A 21,683-nucleotide genomic window follows, 5' to 3' on the forward strand; every position below is an offset into this window, starting at 1 on the left:
GTTGTTCATTTTTAGAAGGTAATGGCTAAGCTCTGCTTGTGTAAATTGTATTTTCAGCCTAGGTTCACAATCAAATGTTTCAAATGGTCTGTCAGATGCAGTGTCTCTGTCATAATCTGTTTTCAGATTGCTGGTCCTTTTACTAGGAAAGGAAATACAGCTTGCCTTTTTGCGCCCCCCCCCCTTTTTTTTTTTTTTTGTTAACATTTCCTATTACTTTTGTTTCCTTAGGTCATCTTAAAACTTCAACAGATAGAAATCCTCCACTTAGTCCACAGTCCTCTCTGGACAGTGAATTAAGTGCATCAGAGATGGATGAAGACTCTATTGGGTCTAATTACAAGCTAAATGATGTTACAGATGTGCAAATTTTAGCACGAATGCAGGAAGAAAGTAAGTATTTTCCATCCTGAAAGTGGAGCACTTTATCTTGTTTTTTTTATTGAATAACTGCAGTAGCGCTTGCTTAGCAGGAATGGAAAAGGGGGGTATAGATTCTACTATGGCTGTACAAATGTGGTTCTTCTGAGAAGGCTGGCTAGGGATTTCTGCCTCTAGGATAAGGAAGGAAAATTGCTGTGCAGAAGTGTTCTTTAGGAACAGTGGACAAAAGAAATGCTAGAGAGAGTATGAATTTGTAACATATGCTAAAAGGATGGTTGTTAGACTGGACTACTGCCTGCCACCAGTCTTCTCAGGAGATATGTGCCTTCCTGATATAATCCAGTCTTCTTGACATCAGTGCTTAAACCATTGTTTAAATCGCCAAAATGTAAAGTCAGTATAGCAAAGAATAGTTAAAAAAAGCACCTGTATAGATGTGTCTCTTTTAATATAGTTTTTGTTGAGACTTTGTCTTTTTGTCCCTCTGAGACTGCAGAAAGTGTTAGTAACTTCAGTTGTCAAACTAGGTCGTCTCCAGAATTTTTTTATTGTGTACACCTATCAGTGAAAAAAAACACCAAATGTCCAATATATGTATATTTTCTTCATAAATTATATACATGTACTGCTCTACTAATATATTACATAAAAATACAGAAATGTACACAAAGATATAAATTTTAAAAGGATAAGATAAAGATCTAGGATATAAATATATAAATAAGATGCAAATATATATGATATGAACAAATAAATGCAATTTTAAACATGTTGTTTTATTAGTAGTACAAAATTTTATTTCGTGGGTGCACCCCACTTCAGAGACCACGGGTCTAACAACTCTAGTTTCTCTAGGAGTAGCTTATATAGCTTTTTTTATTACATTTACTAATACGTTGTAAGAGTTACTTCATTGTGGCTGCTATAATTGTTATAGGATGTTACATGATATCAAAATTAAGGTGTGGCCTGTGTTGCTAGCATCCAGGCTGGGAGAGGAGATGAACAAGTACACAACACACATATACTGATGATTGCTCTAGTAGGGAAAGGAATGAGGTCACCTACTTGTTTTCATGACACTATCAGCTGGTAGATAACTTTTTTTGGTACTAATCTGAAATTAATGCCTCAAATAAAAGGAGTTAAGGTGAGTCAAACCTGAGTTTGAGCACTGGGTAGATATTTGTATGCACCGTCTCTAGTTTAAACTATCTGTGGGCTGGAAGCAAGTAAACAATATTCTCATTGTTGCCAGGCCTCCGGCAAGAGTATGCAGCATCTGCTTCTCGGCGTAGTTCTGGTTCTTCTTGCAATTCTACAAGGCGAGGCACGTTCAGTGATCAGGAGCTCGACGCGCAGAGTTTAGAAGATGAAGAAGATGGCACACATCATGCAGTGCACCCTGCTGTTAACAGGTTTTCACCGTCACCTCGCAGTTCTCCCTGGCCTTCACCAAAACAATCTCCAAGGAATTCACCTCGCTCCCGATCACCTGCTCGAAGCATAGAATACAGTAGAGTGTCACCCCAACCTATGATTAGCCGTTTACAGCAACCTCGTCTTTCGCTTCAAGGCCATCCTACAGATTTGCAGACTAGTAGTGTCAAAAGTGAAGGTAAAGAGCTCTGCCTCAAACTCATTACACAAGTAGTTGCTTAGTTGCTGTAAAGGATTTTGGTCAGTGTGCAGTGCTAAAACTATAAGCCTGTGTAAGATCATTGCTTAGTCTCAGAGTTGTTGAAGAAAAACCAGAGCAAGCAAAGCTTAAATTCTGCTGAGGAACCCTTACAGTCTCATGAGTTGATAGGCTTATATTTGTTTTAAATGTTATCCACTCACTCTGCACATAATTGAGTTTCATGGTGACAGAGTTCTATCTTTGGCAGGCAAATGCACTAAAATAAGGCAGAGCCCAAGGGAAGCTATCATTCAGCAGTAGGGTTAGGCCTTGCAGACGACAGAGTAAAATGCAGGGGAAGTAATGCGGCCAGATTAGAGTAACATGGCAATTTATGCATGCTTGTAGCTTGTGAGATAGTTGAATGCTTTCTCTGGCAGTGCAGGACTCTGAACTGTTTGAACATGAACATAACCTTATTACTACTGAAGCCATGCATTTGTTGGATGTTTTAGATATTTCAAAACTGTGCAAACTGCTTCATAACAAAAAATCAAGCTTGCAGTAAGCATGACACAATTATACTATATTGACATAGAACAAAATAAGGTAATCCTGATATGATTTTCCTTCTTGAATGTACTTTTTCATGGCGCAGTCTGGCAGAAACTCCTTTAACTAGGCTGAAATTTCAGAAGCTTATTTTTATTTTAACAAATGTAGTTGTTATCTGGCAAATAAAATGTAAAATTCAGAATTAATATACATTTAGATATGAAGAATTTACCTTATTTTTTTTTCATCTTTCAGGTAAGATGGATGCAAAATGTCTGCAGTATAGATGATGTAGAAAAGAATTTTTAAACTGTTTTTCTGAGATTTTTATTGTTCCACCACACCCCCCACCTTCCCCCACTGCCCCATAGTAAAGCAGTCTATGCCAGTTACGGAATTTCATTGTCTAAGAAATTTTAGAGTTTTAATCCAGAAAAATCAGTGTGCTAGGCTAGAACTTTCAGGGAGGATGATCCTGCAAATGTAAGTAGCTATTCAAGAATATCTTTGGAAAGGTTAGCTCAAGTCTCATCTAGTAATCATGGTTTGGGGAAATTTTAAGTATATAGGACAATGCAAAAGCTAATCAATTATATTGTGGTTTAGTTGAGGATTCCTTTCTTATTCTTTTCTGGGGTTTCGTGAAAGTCTTACTGCATGCTAGATGAGTGGCAACAAAAATATCCCATAAGAGACAAGGTACCAAAAGCTGGTATCCCACATACCAGAGGGATCAAAATAGAATGTGCAGTCATGTGTTTCTGAAACACTTCCAAGGAATTCTCTTGCCATTTTTGTGCAGTTGAATGTTGCTTGGATATTCAGAGTTGATGCAGCAGCAGCTGAAAAAAGTTTGTTTCTAGAATGGTTAGAGGGAAATTTGGTTGCCAGGGTTCAACAGTGTACCAACTGCAGTGCAAAGCAATCCGAACTACTAAGTGCACAAAGTCTCTTATAGGAATACTCAGCCTATGAAGACTCTTACTTTTGTTTTCATCTTTAGTGCTTTTGCATGGTTAGCGTACTTCTTTCCTGCATCCCTCTACAGAATCAGGATGGCCACTCATCCTGACAAGGCATCTGCAGTCTCCTGTCCAAAGTACGTCATCAACCCATCTGTGCATGGGTTGGAGATACACGGAATGTCATTAGACTTGAGAAATACTTAATGGCATCTTTTTGTAGTCTGTGAGCAGTGGAACAGATTCTAGAAGACCCTTGAAGAACCAGTATTAGCTGAATAGATAGTCAAGTCATATGTGAAAGATGAAGCATAACTGGACACTTAGTAACTTTGAATGCTGTGTATGAAGGGTTTCTTTCCAAGTGGGTGGCTGTTATTTGTTATGTAATGTTCTGAGAGGGGACTGAGTAGTGCCCAAAATTGACTCAGATAATAACTATGTGTTTTTACTATTCAGGCAAGCATTTTTATAATATAAATAACTTTCTAGGTAAAGACTTTGAAAACTGTGCAAAACTGCAAATTAGGTTTGCCTATTACATTTCTTTAACAGTAGGACAAAACCCAGAGAATCATAATCCAGATATGTTTCAGTTTCAAAGCTCACTATGCTTGACTTTTTTTCACCACAGGTGAAAAATGTACATGCTTGCTTTTTCATATGAATATTTTGATGTGATAGATCTGAGAATAATATAGGACTTTAATTCAAGATAATGGAAAAAATGTAATGTAACAAAATAGGCTTTTAAATTGCAGTGTAGTTTTATATAGCTAACATTTTGTGTTGCTTAAAATTGAGGTCCAACGATGGGTTCATAACATGAACTTTGTCCAGCATCAGTCTACATGTTATGGCATCTTTGTATTATTTTGTACAGAAAAACTAAGGCGTAGTCTTCCAAACTTGTCCAGGACATCTAACATCCAAGCTGAGTCTGTGAAAAACAGCAGAAGTGACTCAAACTTCCAAGTGCCAAATGGAGGAATACCTCGCATTCAACCTCAAGCCTCAGCCAGTAAGTACCTTCAGTGTATATTTCAGAATTAAGTGATGGTACTCAGCTGTCTTCCAGTTTCATGGCAAAGAGAAACACTGCATGCCACACTGGAGATGCTAATCTTGATTTTTTAATCATATCTGTGTGAATCTGCTTTTCTGGTACACAAAATCTGGTACTGATTAAATTCAAAGAATGCCTAATCTCTTATTAAGGTATCATTCATATTTTTATAAAAGTATATATAGAAGTATATCTAACTATACTATTTATTTATACTCTTTATATAGTAGTTAGACATTTCAGAACCTATTTATTTCTGTGATTTACAGAAAGTGTAAGGCTTTGTACTTCTGAATTTTATTTTCAGACTACAAAAATATACTAGGCTATGAAATACATACCTAGATGATGTTTACTGCTTTTTTTAAACTAGTGAAACCTGATCTGAAAACATTAATACAAGTTCAACCCTTGTTTGCTGTTCCTTTTCTTTTGAATTGTCACCTGGAAATTATATATTTGGTTGCAGATTTTATTTACTTTCTTTAAGTATCAGTTACTACTTAGAAAAGGTTTGCATGAACCTGTGTCACGTGGAACAAATTAGCCTGTTGCTGGGCTAGTAGCTGCTAGTTTGTCCAAAAGTGAACTGAAATGAGAATGCTACTCCTAATCTCACAAGTCTCTTGAAAATGGTGACCTTAAAGAAGCCAAAGTAAATGAAACTGAAATATTCAGTGCTTCTTTATATGTCAATATTGACAGCTCCTCTTGTTTAAATGTTTCCTAACCATTTTATTTTAAAACAAGTTTCAGAATTTAATAATCCTGTGTGACATTTTCAAGGGCAGAACACATTATGAGTATTACTATGTGTAGAGCTTTGGGTTATACAAGTTCTATGATAAAAGTTTATCGGTAATCTAAATATTTGATGGGAAATGGAAGATAACATTTGTGAATGAAATTTAATACTTTTTTTTAACCCACTGAACAGTAAAGGCATACTGGCATACCTAGTTGGCCTTGTTAACTGCTCCTTTCAAAACAGTGTGTTAATGCAACCAAATACAGAATACGGAATACAGACCATGCCAAAGACTACAAGATTTCTATCTTTGTAGTGACTCAGACCAGATGTAAGGGTCATATGGACAGTCAGTTCCAGGTGTGTGATACTGTAGCCAAAAGAAGTTAGTGTGACCTTGTGATTGTTCATATAGGTTACCCCAGCATCCTTTCACCTTGTCTCCTTCTTCCACTATCCGTAAACACTCAGAAGGTGGGATTGACAACTGAAAGGGCATGTGTGTAGTTCAAATGCAGGACTGTTTTCTGTTAGGGAGGCTTATCAAACTATAGAGCAGTTGGATAGCAGTTCTCCAACTGTGTTATTTTTGTGATAGGATGAATAATCAAAATGACCTGAAGGAAAATGGAAAAAAATTTTTAGTAAAAATTTGTACAGATTTTATTTGATGTTTTAAAATTGAGTGAAGTGGGAAGAGCAAAGAGGGAAGCATAGTTGGCTAGAAGGCTATTTCCAGTATTAAAAATATATTCACAGTTAATATTTATGGAAAGACCAGACAGCAGAAGTCTCAATATTCAGTATTTAGTGAGTTACATCATTGCAGGAGCCAAAGTAGTGTGACTTGTTTCTTGTGTTTATACATACCTAATTTTTTTCAACTTGTGGATGCATTAAGAATCACAGCAATTACTAGGTAAATCTACTTGCCTTTCATGAGACTATTTCCCCAAATGTGAACCACTCTAGACGAACTTACATTTAAATGTAAGTTAAATATAATTAATAAAGCCCAGATTTCTAGCTTTTACAGTTTCCCTGCTCTTACAGATGTTTGTCAGAGTCTTGCTATTGACAATCGTAAAACGGTTTGTGTATGAAGTCAATATGTAAGTATCTTTGCTTAGTCTGGATTTAAAAAAATTCTGCAAAACTGTACATTGTATAAAAAATTCCAGAATTGTGTCCTTTTTATTGTATACTTTTTGTTTTATTGATTTTATATTTTGTCACCTTGCATAAAGCACTGTTAAATTGCAATGAATTTTTGTTTTCCCTTGGCAATGACTTCTGGGTCTTGGGATTCAAAGCTTCCTCATATACCTGCTAGTTTTGCATGAGCTTACCTTTGCAAGGATGCTGGCTTGCCACCCAAGGTCACTACTTTTCTCCTTGTCAAAGATCTGCTGTTCATAATTTACTTGCACATTTGCTGTGGCTGCAATACTGAACTTGCTATGGTTGCTGGCATTCAAAAATGAGCTAGGAATCCAGTAAGTTTCTGAAAAGACAATTCCTGTTATGGTACATAGGCAAAAAGTACGTGCTTGCTTAAAGAGTAGAGCAAAGACACTTTAATATGTTTAGAGGTACAACTGTAAAACATGAAAACATTTGGTGTTTTAAGTTTTAGCTGTAATGTAGTGAAAAATCCAAATTCTTTCTGAAAAGAGATTGAGTGAATTAAATAGCAGCTGTAACTATTTGAATCTTCATTTACATCTGATTCTCCATGCCATTATGCAGAAAGTACATTTTTATATGAAAGCTATAAAATATTTCACCTTAAAACACTGGAAAGTACAGTAATAGTTGTGTTCTCCAAAGAATAGGTATCTTTTAGATTTTAGAGTGTTAGAATGACAGGAAGTCACTGTATTTGGGTCCCATACCACATAGATTGTGCAAAGCTGTAGAACTTCTAGAGTGGCTTCCACATAGTAGCTACGTGCTTTCTAGTGGATTGCGTGCGATACTTCAGTACTTACCTGGCACTATTAGCATACAGATGTTAAATCTTTAAGCAGGGGTAAATGTAATATTCTTTTGAAGGGCTAAGACGTACGTTGTTCAAACTATCAAGAAAGTCACTAGTCTGCTTGCCAAGATCCAGCTGCTTGGCATGTTCAGAGTAAAAGGAAAGTGTATGCTTTGAGGAAACTGAGTATTCCAGCTCAGTTGACGAGAAGTACACATAACTACGTGTGTTTAGCATGCACCATTTGTGACAGGTTATGTGGTAGCGTACAGAGCACTTCAAGAGCAGCAAATAGTGTGGATCAGGACGTACTCCACGCTTATCTCAAACTGCATGCTTTCTCAGCATTGCTCAGATTGCATTGCCTGAAGTTCTTTTCAGTGATTCAGTGCACAGAATTGTTCAGCTATGGAGTCGTCTCTTTTCCTGGAGTCTCCATGGAGAAGGAAGTAATTTGATATACAGAGATTTTTAATCCCTTCCATATCATCCCACATCTCTGACTTGCAAGCAGTGTAAATAATGATGGGGAAAGAAACGTAGTGCCATGTACAGTAGCATATTTAAATCTAACTGGGGCAGACTAAATTCAAGAAAATAAATATGAAGGAAGAAGCTGGTTTTAATTTTGTGTGGTATAACAAAAACACTGATTCAGTAAAAAATTGGTATAATGGAATACTTGTGGACAGAAACACTCTGGCCAGTAGTTTGCCTCATTTAAATTCCTAGGAATTGTGCTCATTTTTAAACATCTTACTGTGCTTGATTGGCTGTTCATGGGTATGCCTTAAAAAAATTTATAGCAAGGCCATGTGCCAGAAGTTGAGTAAGAATTGCATATTGCCACGTGCTTTTTTGCATTAGATTCTAGTTGGTAGAAGGACTAGTTTTTTTATTCTTAATAGACACAGGCAGCACGTTATCATGATAGTTTATAAACAGTTTAATTCCTTTTTGCTGTTTGTTGAAAGTTACATTTTTTTAGTTAAGACTAAAATGAATAGACTACCTAGTCGTATTTTCAGAATGAAGATAAAACACATGATGAATTTCTTTCATAGTTCATAAAATTCTGAATTTTGAGTAGTTCACAAAATTGTGATTTTTGCACTGATTGAATGATAGGAAAGGTGGTCGCAATTACTATATACTATCAAGTTTAGAAAAGGATTAGCTTAACATTATTAGAATTCTAACTGTTCTTCCCTTTTCTTCATGGTGATAATCACCAATTAGTGATAGGATTACTGAGCTTCCTTACTCGGGGTCAGGGTCTTTATACACAGCTGTACCTTCATCTTTCTTCCTCCTAACTATGGAAATAAGCCTTGCTAGTGCAATCAGTTTTATGCTGGTATAAACTGCATACACTGAGGTGAGAAGAAATGTTTATTCATACATTATCATTTTAAGAAGCCTTTGTGTAGGCAAAGCTTTATTTCATTAACTACTTTCCTCCTTTCTCCCTTAAATACACTGCGGTGAAAATACGCTGAGTCGATGCGTTCCTTCTGGCAATAGGTAATTCTCTCCTTGCCAAGATCCTGCAGCTCTTGGAACATTGTCTTCTCTCTTGGTAACTGGTAGGTAGTGAGCTCATTTCAAGGCAGTTTCAGCCCTTGAACATTACTAGAAAAAAGTCAGGGGATATAGGAGCTAAAGGAGCAATAAAAAAGTTTCTGTAACGCTGTCTCCATGCTGGCAGTTGATAAGTCTTAGTGTTATGTCTTCATTGTAAGTTTGAAGAGAGAAAAAACAGACCTCTCTCAAAATGGCTTCTGTTTTAATAACTGAAGAATACAATTTGTTTATATGATGATCACATTTAAACAAAGATTTATATTTTGTATAGTGTTAGAGTATTTATTTCACAACTCCTTTAGAATAAAAAGTTTAGGCTTGCTAGGTCAAACATGACAGTTTAATTTTCATCTTTGTATCTAATCTTGCACTCATATTGCTGTAGCATGTTTGCTAGGTGGCTTGTTCTCCCTTATGGTGTATTAATTTGTTTTTGCCTTTCTGGGCTTTTTGCCCTGCAGGAAGCTTTATTCTTACAGAATCCGCGCATTTTGCACTGCAGAATTTCTGACACGCTTCTCTGTAACTCTTTGCCATTAAGAGCAAGCATCATTTAAAAAAACCCACTGCTCCCAGTGTCATAACAGCTTTTTGAGTGTTTTACTCACTCTGTTTCTTGATGCTTCACAACTGGATGCAATTCTGAAATTCCCAGTAAATTTTCTTATCTTCTTAGACAAATATAACACTTCTTGTCTTTCAACAGCTCTGCAAAGGCAGAAAAATTTGCCTCGTGCTGCCTTCAAAACCAAACAGTTTCTTCAAACTCCATCTACAAAAGGAGGTAATTAACTTAAAACCTCTTATCAAGCTCCAGCAAATCTCAGATAATTGTTCACCTGCATTAAATCTCACATATTCTAGATTAATAAAATTGCTCTTGCATGTCAAGATTAACCAAGTGATCTTTTCTGTATGAAAGCTAACTTTTTGGTCTAAACAGTAAAAATGCAACACTGCATTATATAGGAAAAAAAGTATTAAATTGGATTTTGAGATAAAATCCAAGGACTGGTGACTTCCAGCGTTATTCAGGAAATCTGGATTAGAAAAACAGACTCCTGAATCCATATTCATTAGGGCAACATTTGGATAGGAATTTTTAAAATTGTAAAATACAGTTTTTAAAACAAGTTGTAAAAATTGTTCTTTTTTTGATTGTGCAAAAATATGCTGGCAAGTGAAAATATTATCCTTTGTTCTGGAAACAAAGTCTAATGACTTTATCCTTAAAAAGATAAGCGTAGAATGGCAACTTGTTACGCACGTACTTGCGCTTTCTCTTTTCCGCTCGAAAATGGAAGATTAACCTCAACATACAGTAATTTAGATATGTATTTTTTTCCTCAAAGAACTGGAGATTATTGTATATAATCCAGTTTGATAACAGCTGAAGTTGACTTATTTTTGTGAAGAAAATGAAATCTATTTCTAGTCTCTAATCCAGTTAGACAAGTTTCAACTGCTTTTTAATTAATTCTGGCAGACCTGTATGTGACACTGACTCAATTTCATGATTTTGGTTTTAAGCATAGTTGGTCCTGTTGTGTATTACGGTCTAGAAGATCTCATTTTAAAGATCATATCTCCCTTGAGACCAATTCGTAAGCACCATATATGCTAAAATACTTTAAGGATTATAAGAGCCCTTTATGCAGATACTGAGGGTGGCTGACAAAATGCATGCTTTTCTCTCAGGTTTAACAATGCTAACTGCTTTGAGTCATCTTCATTCCATGCAGAAAGTTTTAGAAAAGTATAATGACTTTGAAACAGATTCACATGGCTTAATAGGAGATCTCTAACACTTCATAACATTTCATACCAAATAGAGAAAAGTTCTCTCAATGTTTTGCTTGGGCATAAGACCACCATTGCAATTCCTCTGCAAAGCTTTCCATGCTCTCTTTCCAGTTGGCCATGTCTTTACCTTCATCAGGATATCTGGAACACTTTATTAGGTCAATGGCCTAGTCTGGAGCTGTGGAAATGTACAGAAAATTATCTTCTCCTTGAGTTTATATTTGTAAAATGTTATTAAACCTTAGAGAATGAGGAACCAAGCATGTTGCACTGCTGGCTCTGTATTCCAGTTTATAGTTGCTGTCCTTCCTCACTGCAGATGAGGGCCCAACATGTCCTTTTCTGTTATTTGCTATTTTATAGTCCTTGATGTGTTGATTTTCTTGCTTCTGAGACTCTCATGAGTATAGAAGCATTATGCAGTAATGAAACAATACTCTTTTTTTCCAAAGAACAAATAACTATATGGAACAATTGGTTTTAGTTTCTTAAAATACTGTTTATTACATAGCTTGACACAGAGTTGGCTTTTTTTTTACCATCTTGTGTAAAACAGTCCAAAATACATTCAAATAACTATCTCAGAGTAACAGATTTGTTAAGGCTTATGCAGCAATCCAGTATTACTCAGATCACAGAATCATAGAATGGTTGAGTCATCTGGTCCAAACCCACTGCAGTAAGCAGGGACACCTTCAACTAGATCAGGTTCCTCAAAACTTTGTCCAGCCTCACCTTGAATGTTTCCAGGGATAAGGCATCTACCATCTCTGGGCAACCTTTTCCAGTGGTTCACCACGCTCATCGTAAAAAATTTCTTCCTTATATTTTGTCTAAATCGATCCACTTTTAGCTTAAAACCGTTAAAAACCCCTTGTCCTATTGCTACAGGCCCTATTAAAAAGCCTGTCTTTATCTTTCTTGTAAGCCCCCTTGAAGTACTGGAAGTCCACCATAAGGTCTCCCCGGAGCCTTCTCTTCTTGACCCCGAGTTTCTCAGCCTTTCCTCATAGGAGAGGTGCTCCATCCCTCTGATCATTTCTGTGGCCCTCCTCTGGACCCGTTCCAACAGATCCTGTCTTTCCTGTGCCGAGATGACAGACAGGTTATTGATTCCCATCATTTTACCTCATTTGTTGTTTCATATCAGTCGGAATCATCTCATCACAATGGTTCTGATTTCACAGCTGCATTAGAATTGAGTCTGGTTTCAAGTGGTGTGCAGCAGCTGGCCTTGTGGTACAGGCCAGATAAGGTTCTAGCTTCACAGCATCCTGCTTTGCCAGGTGGGGATCTCTTGCTCCCTGCCCACAGTCAAGGACAGAATCCAGAGAGGGTGGGAAATCTAAATGTTGTGACTGCACAGTGCCATTTATTTTTATTGTTGCCAGATGTTTTAATTGTAGTTGGTTCTAGTTGCTTAGATTCTAAGGAGGTGGAGCTGTAAAAAGTTGTTAAGCACTACCCTTACATGTTTATGTGTTTTTATTAAACATGGATCAGCTAAATACTGCACAATGGGTATACAGTTATCAGATGGTCTTTGACTAAGGCAGTACCTCGCTCTTTGTGGTCCTGTCTTACAAATAGGCCAAACTGAGTTTTATTAAATATCCAGAAGTGCTCTAAGACAAAATTCTTTGTGTAGAGCAGAATTATTAGGCAGTTCGCCAGAGATTGCATCATGCAGACTGCTTTGGAGATCACAGCATGTTAGAAGACAATTCGCTCCTTTATGTACATGAATGAATACAGCTCTCAGCAATGTCTGTAATGCTGTGCTGACAGGAAGCGTTTTATGAATTGACAGCTCAAGTTGGAAGCATGGTGAAATATGGTCAACAGAAAACTGGAGAGAATGGAGAGGACTAATTTACTGGATGCTTAGTTTCACTGGGAATGTGACAAGCTTTCTTCAGTTACAATTTTCCATTGCTTATCTGTAACTACAACCCTTTTCCCTGTTGTACCTGTAAGACGCCCAAAGCTGTATTCAGTTCTCATACACTGGCATTGCTCTGTTAGTCAGCTGCTAACATGATGCTGTATTTGTGTTCCAAGAAAGTGTTGTAATGAGAATTTTGGTGATAAAAGCTCCCTATGTAGAATCCCACTGTAGAATCACTTGGAAATTCTCCACATTCGTTGTACCAATGTTACAGGCAATGTCACATTTTAAAAACTTCTAATATGAGCACTTTCCTGCTCTTTTTGTCCAGTCATTCTGCTGTTAAAGCTTTCCTTAATCCATCTTCTGGCTTGACGCCAAGGTTTTTATTTTAAGAATTTTTATTTATTATCCTTGCTACTTACCAACTGTCATGTATTGCTGACATCTCTGCCACCTTTTTTGTCAGCTTTTCCTATGAGTGGCTTCATGCTGTGTTTGATATTGCTATCAGTGGCAAGGCCCTCTTGGATAATCCAGAAAGGAATCCAATGCAGTTCACAACTGCAATGATTAATGTATTAATCTTCCTAGACATCCCCTATAAGAAACGGCTTCAAAATACAACCTGAAAACTACCACTTCCTCTGTACTCCATTTAGGATGCCACACTTCTGTCATTACTGGTCTTTCACTCATGTTCTTACTAGATCTACCTTGTAGATATGTGAAGGGCAGTCGTCTTTATGTACAGCATGTGTCAAAGAGGACCCAATTTTGGTCTCTGTGTAAAAAGTTTATTTAGTGGAGTAAAGACTAGTTTGTGCAAATTCACTAATATAGTGAATAATATAAATATAAATAGGATTTTGTTTTACTTTCCTGATTGATTTGATTGTGTTCTGTTGACTGTTACTGACCCACCCTAAACAGTTTGAAAAGCTGGTGAAATTTCATTTAAATATTAAGATGATGGATTAGTTTAAGTGTTCTCTTTAGTGATATATTATGTATAATTTGAAAATATTTCCTATACTTGTGAAGAATTGTGTTTAAGGTTCAGCATTATTGACAAACTGTTGAATATTTTGGCTTATTAACCTTTCTCCAAAAGGATTTGTTAAAGACCTTACATACGAACTCAGATACAAAGTATCTGAATGCAGATATTAGTTATACTGATAATTTAGATAATGTTTGTAAGAAGAGGAAGGCTATAAATTGTTATAGTTGACTGGTTTAAGTTTCATAGCAGCACCTTAATGTCTTTGGTGTTGGGGGTTGGCTGATCCTATCTTTTTTTTTTTTTTCCTATCATACAATAAATCTGGGACATGACTATATCTTTAGGTGAATTCAATGGATTTGGTTAAAAAGAACAGCATAAAAGAAACACGATGCAGTGCACTCAACATTTCATCATTGAAGGCTAATAAACACTTTGAATCTATTTAGGGACTGTATGACACTACTGTATTCTTCAAGATGTTCTTTCAGGGATGGGAATTAGGTTCATGTGTTTCTGAAACAGTTAAATTTCTTCTTAACAAATAAGTTTGTTTCTTTTGACTTGACTGATATAATGGTTAGAGACTTACTAGTATTACTTATAAATCCAGATAAATAAAGAATTTAGTAAGCAAATTAAAGTTATGATATCAAAAACACATGACAAAGAGGACATCTGAATTCCTGTTTCTCATTGCTGCTTGATTGGCTGTATTCCATTATACATTCCATATTGTTTGAATATTCACATAATTTCCTGGGTTTAATTTCAGTTATACTGTAATTTAAGCTTGAAAGTAACTTCTGTATTTTATTTTCCAGTACCTTCTTCAAGTAAGTTTCGCTCACCTGCAGCACCATCTCCCCTAGCTCTCCGACAACCAGTGAAAGCATTTAGTAACCATGGACCCAGTTCAGTTGCTTCTCCAGAAGCCACACAACTGACACACAGTAGTTCTTCACCAGGGCCTCTTGCAGCCCAGAGTTCAGGCTTGCCAAGCCCTGCCAGCAGTATTAACAGTACTACTCTTACCAGACCGGCAGGGACAGCAGGGATGAGGAGTGGTTTGCCCAGACCCAGTGCCCCTTCTACAGGGGGTATCCCAGTGCCTCGCAGCAAACTTGCACAGCCTGTTCGCAGGTGAGTATGTGACAGGTGGTCTTAGTTTGAAGTTTTCATAATGAATTTTGTATGTTGTGTATTTGTGCTGCTCCTTCCTGTAATTCTCATTTTGATTTCAAGGTCTTTAGCGTGGAAGTGGAGACCTTCGTGTGACATATTTGCCTGTGTTTCCAAAACAGTTTTGAAGCAAAACTGAGAGACAAAGGTTCTTGACTTAGATAGTGAAGGTGAAATAAATAATGAAAGATACTGAACTAAGTAAATAAACTGTCTTAGTCTGAGCTGAAAAGGCAGTAGGAATTTCTCTGGATGTGGTAAAAAGCTATCAAAATATAGCTGGCAAGTAAAAATACATTTGTACCACCATAGCTGGCAAGTGAAAATTCATTTGTACCACAAAGTGACACATCCTGAAATCAGAACTATTTTCCTCTTGTAATTTTTAAGTCATGCATTGGTATCAGGGTGAGAACAGTTTCTTTCCTTGGGCAGTCAGAAACTTTAGGAAGGAAGACACATGAGAACAGAGGAGGCATCCATAGCATTTGCTAAACTTGACATAGAAATCAATGGAGTTAACTCACAGGACAAAACAATTTTCAGCTTAAACATAACCTTTGTGCTAACACCAAACTGTAGAAATTGCTTAATGTCAGAGTGTTTTGGAAAACTGCAAGAGAAACCAAGTATTAACTGGAAATGCTACATGGATGGTTTGTCTTCAGGAGAATCAGAAGGCAGTGATGCGTAATGTAGCATATGTGTTCTTAATGCCATGCTGATGTGTTCCTGGAATGTGTGGAGGATAACTTCCTCACCCAGCTGGTGAGTGAGCTGACCAGGGAAGGTGCCCTCCTGGACCTGCTTCTTGTGAACAGGGAAGAGCTTGTGGGGGAGGTAAAGGCTGGAGGCCGTCTAGGGTGCAGTGATCATGAGATGATTGAGTTTTCAATCCTTGGAGAAACAAAGAGAGGGGTTAGTAAAACTGCCACTTTAGACTTCTGCAGGCTAACTGTTCAAAAGACTGATTAACAAAATCCCTTGGGAGGCTGCCTTGAAGGAAATGGGAGTCCAGGAAGGCTGGACATACTTCGAGAGAAGTCTTAAAGGCACAGGAGCAGGCTGTTCCCGTGTGCCAAAAAACAAGCAGGTGGGGAAGGAGACCAGCCTGGATAAACAGGGACCTTTGGCTGGATTTCAAGAACAAAAGGAGAATCTAATGCCTTTGGAAGAGGGGCCAGGTCTCCCATGAAGACTATAAAGATGTAGTGAAGCTATGCAAGGAGAACATTATGAGAGCTAAAACACAGCTAGAGCTCAACTTAGCTACAGCTGTTAAGGATAAAAAAAAAAGTTTCTATAAATTCATTAACAGCAAAAGGAGGATTAGGGCAAATCTCCCTCCCTTACTGGATGCGGAGGGAAACATGGTAACTAAGGATTAGGAAAAGGCTGAGGTGCTCAACGCTTACTTTGCCTCAGTCTTTAGCAGTGGAACTGGCTGTTCCCTGGACACCAGCCTCATGAGCTGGGAGATGGGGAAGGGGAAGCAGACTGAGGTCAGCACAGTTGAAGAGGAGGTGGTCAGAGATCTGCTACACCACTTGGATGCACACAAGTCTGTGGGACCAGATGGGTGACACCCAAGGGTGCTGAAAGAGTTGGCAGATGTGCTCGCCAGACTGCTGCCCATGATTTACCTGAAATCATGGCTAACAGGGGACTGGAGGGTGGCAAATGTGACACCCATCTACAAGAGAGGCAGAAAGGATGATCCAGGAAACTATAGACCTGTCAGTCTGACCTCGGTGCCAGGGAAGGTCATGGAGCAGAACATCTCGAGTGCCATTAAAGGTCATATAATGGACAACCAGGGGATCAGGCCCAGTCAGCATGGGTTTATGAAAGGCAGGTCCTGCCTGACAAACCCGATCTCCTTCTACGAGAGGGCGACCTGCTTATTGGATGAGGGAAAGGCTGTGGATGTTGTTTACCTTTGAAAACCATTTCCCACAGCATTCTCCTGGCAAAACCCAGGGCTTGGTTTTGGGGCCACTCCTGTTTAACATCTTTATTGATGATCTAGACAAGGGGATCAAGTGCACCCTCAGTCAGTTTGCAGATGACACCCAGTTGGGTGGGAGTGTTGATCTGCTCGAGGGTAGGGAGGCTCTGCAGAGAGACCTGGACAGGCTGGAGCCATGGGCTGAGCCCAACTGGAGGAGTTTCCATAAGGCCAAATGCCGGGGGCTGCCCTTGGGCCACAACAACCCCCAGCAGCGCTACAGGCTTGGGGAGGAGTGGCTGGAGAGCTGCCAGTCAGAGAGGGACCTGGGGGGGTTGATTGACAGCCGGCTGAACAGGAGCCAGCAGTGTGCCCAGGGGGCCAAGAAGGCCAATGGCATCCTGGCTTGTGTCAGCAATAGCGTGGCCAGCAGGGACAGGGAAGGGATCTGACCCCTGTACTCGGCACTGGTGAGGCCGCCCCTCGATTCCTGTGTTCAGTTTTGGGCCCCTCACTACAAAAAGGACATTGAGTGACTCGAGCGTGTCCAGAGAAGAGCAACAGAGCTGGTGCAGGGTCTGGAGCACAGGTCGTACAGGGAGCGGCTGAGGGAACTGGGGGTGTTTAGTCTGGAGAAGAGGAGGCTGAGGGGAGACCTCATCGCCCTCTACAGCTGCCTGAAAGGAGGTTGCAGAGAGCTGGGGATGAGCCTCTTTAACCAAGTAACAAGGGATAGGGCAAGAGGGAATGGCCTCAAATTGTGCCAGGGAAGGTTTAGACTGGATATTAGGGAGCATTTCTTTACAGAACGGGTTGTTAGGGGTTGGAATGGGCTGCCCAGGGAGGTGGTGGAGTCCCCATCCCTGGAGGTGTTTAAGAGTTGGGTTGACATAGCGCTGAGGGATCTGGTGTAGTTGGGAACTGTCAGTGTTAGGTTAATGGTTGGACTGGATGATCTTCAAGATCTTTTCCAACCTAGACAATTCTGTGATTTTCATTGAAGGTATCAAGTGGAAGCCAGCTGAAAAAAGAAAAAAAAAAAAAAGCAGTCATCCATGAGAAATACTAAGAATCTCCTTAAACAGAAAGGATAAACAGTTGGTCTCCATCACCGTAAAAAAAGACAAACCAGCCATAAATAGCAAAGTGGGAGAGTTCTGTTCTGCAGTGAGTGTTGGGCACAGGAATGACAAGTGGCTGTCACAGTATTGACTGTTTTGCAGTCTGAGTCTGCACTGTCAGCAGTATGAAACTTTGTGTAATAAAAAGCAGTTGGTTTCTGACAGGAAGTTCTCAGTAGTAGCAAAGTGTGGTTGCCCAAATTGTGACTTTTCTTAGAGAAAAGTGTTCCACTTTATTAAACAGCTTTTTTTGAAATTTTACGTACATAATGCAGCATCTGTGTACCACGCAATAATGAAGTATCTATGAATGTCAAGATTTTAATGTAAGCAAAATTTAATACTCTAAACAAGGATTTTCCTGTTCATACATCACTGGAAAAAAAATGGCCTATTTTTAGGTGGCAGCAGATTAAGTTTGTATTCTCACAGGGTATAATAGCAAAGTTTTCTGTCTATGTAAATGTTTTTCTGGCATGGTGGTTGCCAAGATACAACACACAGAACCTGAAAAAATACTTGGGGTTTAAATAAGCTGTATTGCAGAGAAGTAAATGAGTAAAGTGTGTATTTCAACTACTTATAAAATGTTTACATTCTTTTGAGACTTCAGCAATTATGTACGAAACTAAAAAATATCTAATTTTATTTTAGATCATTACCCACTCCCAAAACCTATGGCAACGTGAAAGACGAGAGTTGGAAAGATGGCTGCTACTGAACTGCAAAACTTAATGCAAAGTTCCAGTGTTCATGGATGCTTCCTCACCAGGCTAAAAGACAGCTTGATTATACAAACTGTTCAGATGTGACTGACTTTTGGGATTTGTCAAAATTCCAGACCTCTCTGTCTCTAATTAGCACAAACTGGCAGAGATTATAAAGCAGCACTTTAATGACATCTAACATCAGATGTTTGGTGGTGACACAATCACTTCTACATTAAATTGCTATCAGTTCTGGATTTTTTTTCTTGCTTGCTAAAAATGTATCAATGTGAGCATTTATGACAGTGGCCGATGTCTGGGCAGAAACCTAACGAATGCCAAAGAAATGCCCATCTTGAAAAACAGCAAGTATAACAGTCAACTTACATTGCCCAAAACATAGTTTTCAGCCTGTTTTAATTCAGCAGAAAGATTGGTGAATATGTACTATTGAAACAAGATTCTGATTGCAGACTGCTACAGTGCTAGTGAAACATTGCTTTTAACAATTACGTGAGATTTTCATTGTGGAAAGTGGTACGTACATCCTTCAGAAAGAGTCACAAGTTACTCTGGAGGATTGGGCAGAATAGTAAGTAGTAGCCATGGCTTTTATTAACATGAAAGGTTTTGAATGTAGCAGACACACCCAAATGCAATAGTATAGATTGCATCTTTCCTATGTTATCAGCTTTACATGCTCTTATGTGTTTGACTGCCAAAAGGGCTTAGTATCAGTTGTACAATCTTTCTAACCTTAACGTTCCTGGCTCAGGAAAGATGGCCTTTGCTATTGTAGCCACATTTTTAACACATGGCTCACTATTTGGGAAAAACTTTTTTTACAGCAGGTTTCCTTACAAGGAAAGAACAAGTTTTATGTTAATTTGTTCTAACACCACACCACTATGCTTGCAGCCTGGAGCAACTGTAAATGCTGATAGTTAAGGAGAAGGAAACACAACTATGCACTTGTAACATACAAATTTTTAAGGTAATGAGTTGATGCCAAATGATATTCATTTAGGTGATGTTCCATGGTATGAGGGAGTTTTCTGTATCCTATTTTTTTACTTTCATCCATTTATTTTAAATTGGTTTATTTTAAATTGTAAATATTTTTACAGAAGATAATTGCCCATGTAAGTGTGTTTAAATGTGTACCTTGCCTTACATATGTGTATCTCACATTACTGGTAACAGAGTATGAAACCTGCTATGTCTGTTTACAAGCTATTAAATTCCTCTGGTGGCTCTGACTTACTCTTAACACATTTTTCTCAGAACAACTCATATATTTAGCATTTGAACCATTATTTTCTGTTTTGAAAGACATCATGCAAACATTTGTAACGTTGTATTGGGTGGGACTAGTTAAATGGAAGGGATTTTGTTTGAAGCTTTTTCAGTATTTTGGATGTACAGTTGATGAAGTAAGAGAATGTGAACGGTATCTCCTTTGTGCAATGACTGACGAACACTACAGGTTGCATTGGATGGTAGGTAGCCTTCAGCCCCATTAGTATCCAAGTTTGGAACTGCTGGTGTATTTTGACTCCCACCACTAGGAGGATAACTAACCCTGAAATTCTACCACTTGAGTTTTAGGCCAGCATTAACATATTCCTGGATGAAAAGCCATGCAATACTACTTGACTTGGAAGAAGCCAAATAGGAAGGAGTGGAGACTAATTTGCAGCTCTAATAACTCAAGCAAGCTTTGGGCTGATGAATGACTTCACACTCCAGACCAAGATCTGTGCTGAGACTCTGAAGTCAGGGTATCAAATATACTGTAATTCAGTAAGATTTCAGCAGGGGTAAAGAAACTACCTTGCACCAGTTGACCAGTACATACCACTAATCTACTCTTGGGTCATTCACTGGCACAGATAATGGATGTTGGTGTCTCATGTCACGATTAAACAGAAGAGAGAACTAGATCAAATGCCTGTAACCTCACTAAAGCCCGAATTTCAACATTTCAACATTTTACAAAGCAATGCTGCAGTCTTCATTGAAAAAAAGGTGAATTTTAATTGGTGGATTTTATCACTTGACTTTTAAATTTTGAAAGTCAGTTTAGGTGACAATATTGGGGGTTTTATCATGGCTGCATCAAACTGTTGTGTATGTTTCCTTAAGTTAAGTAATTCATCACTCGGGTAAGGTCAGCTTAAGTTTTATAAGGATTCTTTTCTCTGCTGTTCTCCCCTGTAGTACAGCGAATGACTTCCTGAGAAGACAGACTGTCTGTTTACTAGAAAGCCTTTGTGCGTTACCAGTTTATTGATATCAGGAAATCACGGGGCTCTGTGTTTAGAAATTTATTGCAGAAGTGTGGAAATACAGATTTGATAAACTAGTGCCTATGATTTACTTAACTTATGTTTGATATAGTAGTAAGGGTTTTATGAATGTGGATTACTTTTTGTGCCAACAGCTCGGAATTGTTGTATGTGTGTAGGCAGAAGGACTTGTTCTGCTTCCAAAGTTATTTAATTTTTTTGTGTTTGAATGTTTTTGTAAGTGTTAAAAATGTAAAAAAAAATATATATAAAATATTCTTACCACTAAATTCTTCCTGGATCATTATTTTTATAACAAATCATTTTTAAAAGCTTTTAGAAATTTAGAGGGTATTGTTTTAGGTCTTTTTTTTGTTGGTTGGGTTATTTTTCAAGAACCATACTCAGTTTTCCAGAAGTTACCAACATCAGCTTCTGCCCGCATAATTCATGAACTGAGTACAACGCTGTATTTGGGTGAAATCTGATTTCACTGACATACAGAGGTAGACTGTTGTGCCTCTGCTCTGGAAGGACAATGCATAATTCAGAGTTACGTGAAAAACTATTCTGAATTTTCATCCAGAGTGATTTGGTTTTACAGTTCCTTAGTACAGAAGCTGTCTTTCTGTTTTTACAGGATTTGTGCTCACTTCAAACAACCACATGAAACAAATTTTTCATTTTGAAAATTCTGGACTTTATGCAGAAAATTGAGCAGTGTAAAAGTGTACCTAGTAAGTCTGCTTTGAATTGTTAAGTACACATTTTATCAAGCTCGTATATAAATGCTTCTACTTTCTGGCTCACACAGAAGCAAGAAGTTTGTTTTGCTTTGA

General features: G+C 38.1%; 1 protein-coding gene across 1 annotated transcript in view; it reads left to right on the plus strand.

The window, feature by feature from the left end:
* Positions 1-21,134, plus strand: part of SLAIN2 (SLAIN motif family member 2) — a 44,305-nt gene extending 23,171 nt beyond the window's left edge. Inside the window, exons 5-10 of the mRNA XM_026846974.1 lie at positions 232-393; positions 1,643-2,002; positions 4,406-4,543; positions 9,608-9,685; positions 14,423-14,741; positions 18,504-21,134. Of these exons, the coding sequence (XP_026702775.1) occupies positions 232-393; positions 1,643-2,002; positions 4,406-4,543; positions 9,608-9,685; positions 14,423-14,741; positions 18,504-18,570 (1,124 nt within the window). The 3' untranslated portion in view covers positions 18,571-21,134. The remainder of the gene's footprint in view (positions 1-231; positions 394-1,642; positions 2,003-4,405; positions 4,544-9,607; positions 9,686-14,422; positions 14,742-18,503) is intronic.
* Positions 21,135-21,683: the final 549 nt, after the last annotated feature.

This window comes from Athene cunicularia, assembly GCF_003259725.1.
Source record: "Athene cunicularia isolate RWA chromosome 4 unlocalized genomic scaffold, athCun1 chr4_part1, whole genome shotgun sequence".
Lineage (NCBI taxonomy): Eukaryota > Metazoa > Chordata > Aves > Strigiformes > Strigidae > Athene > Athene cunicularia.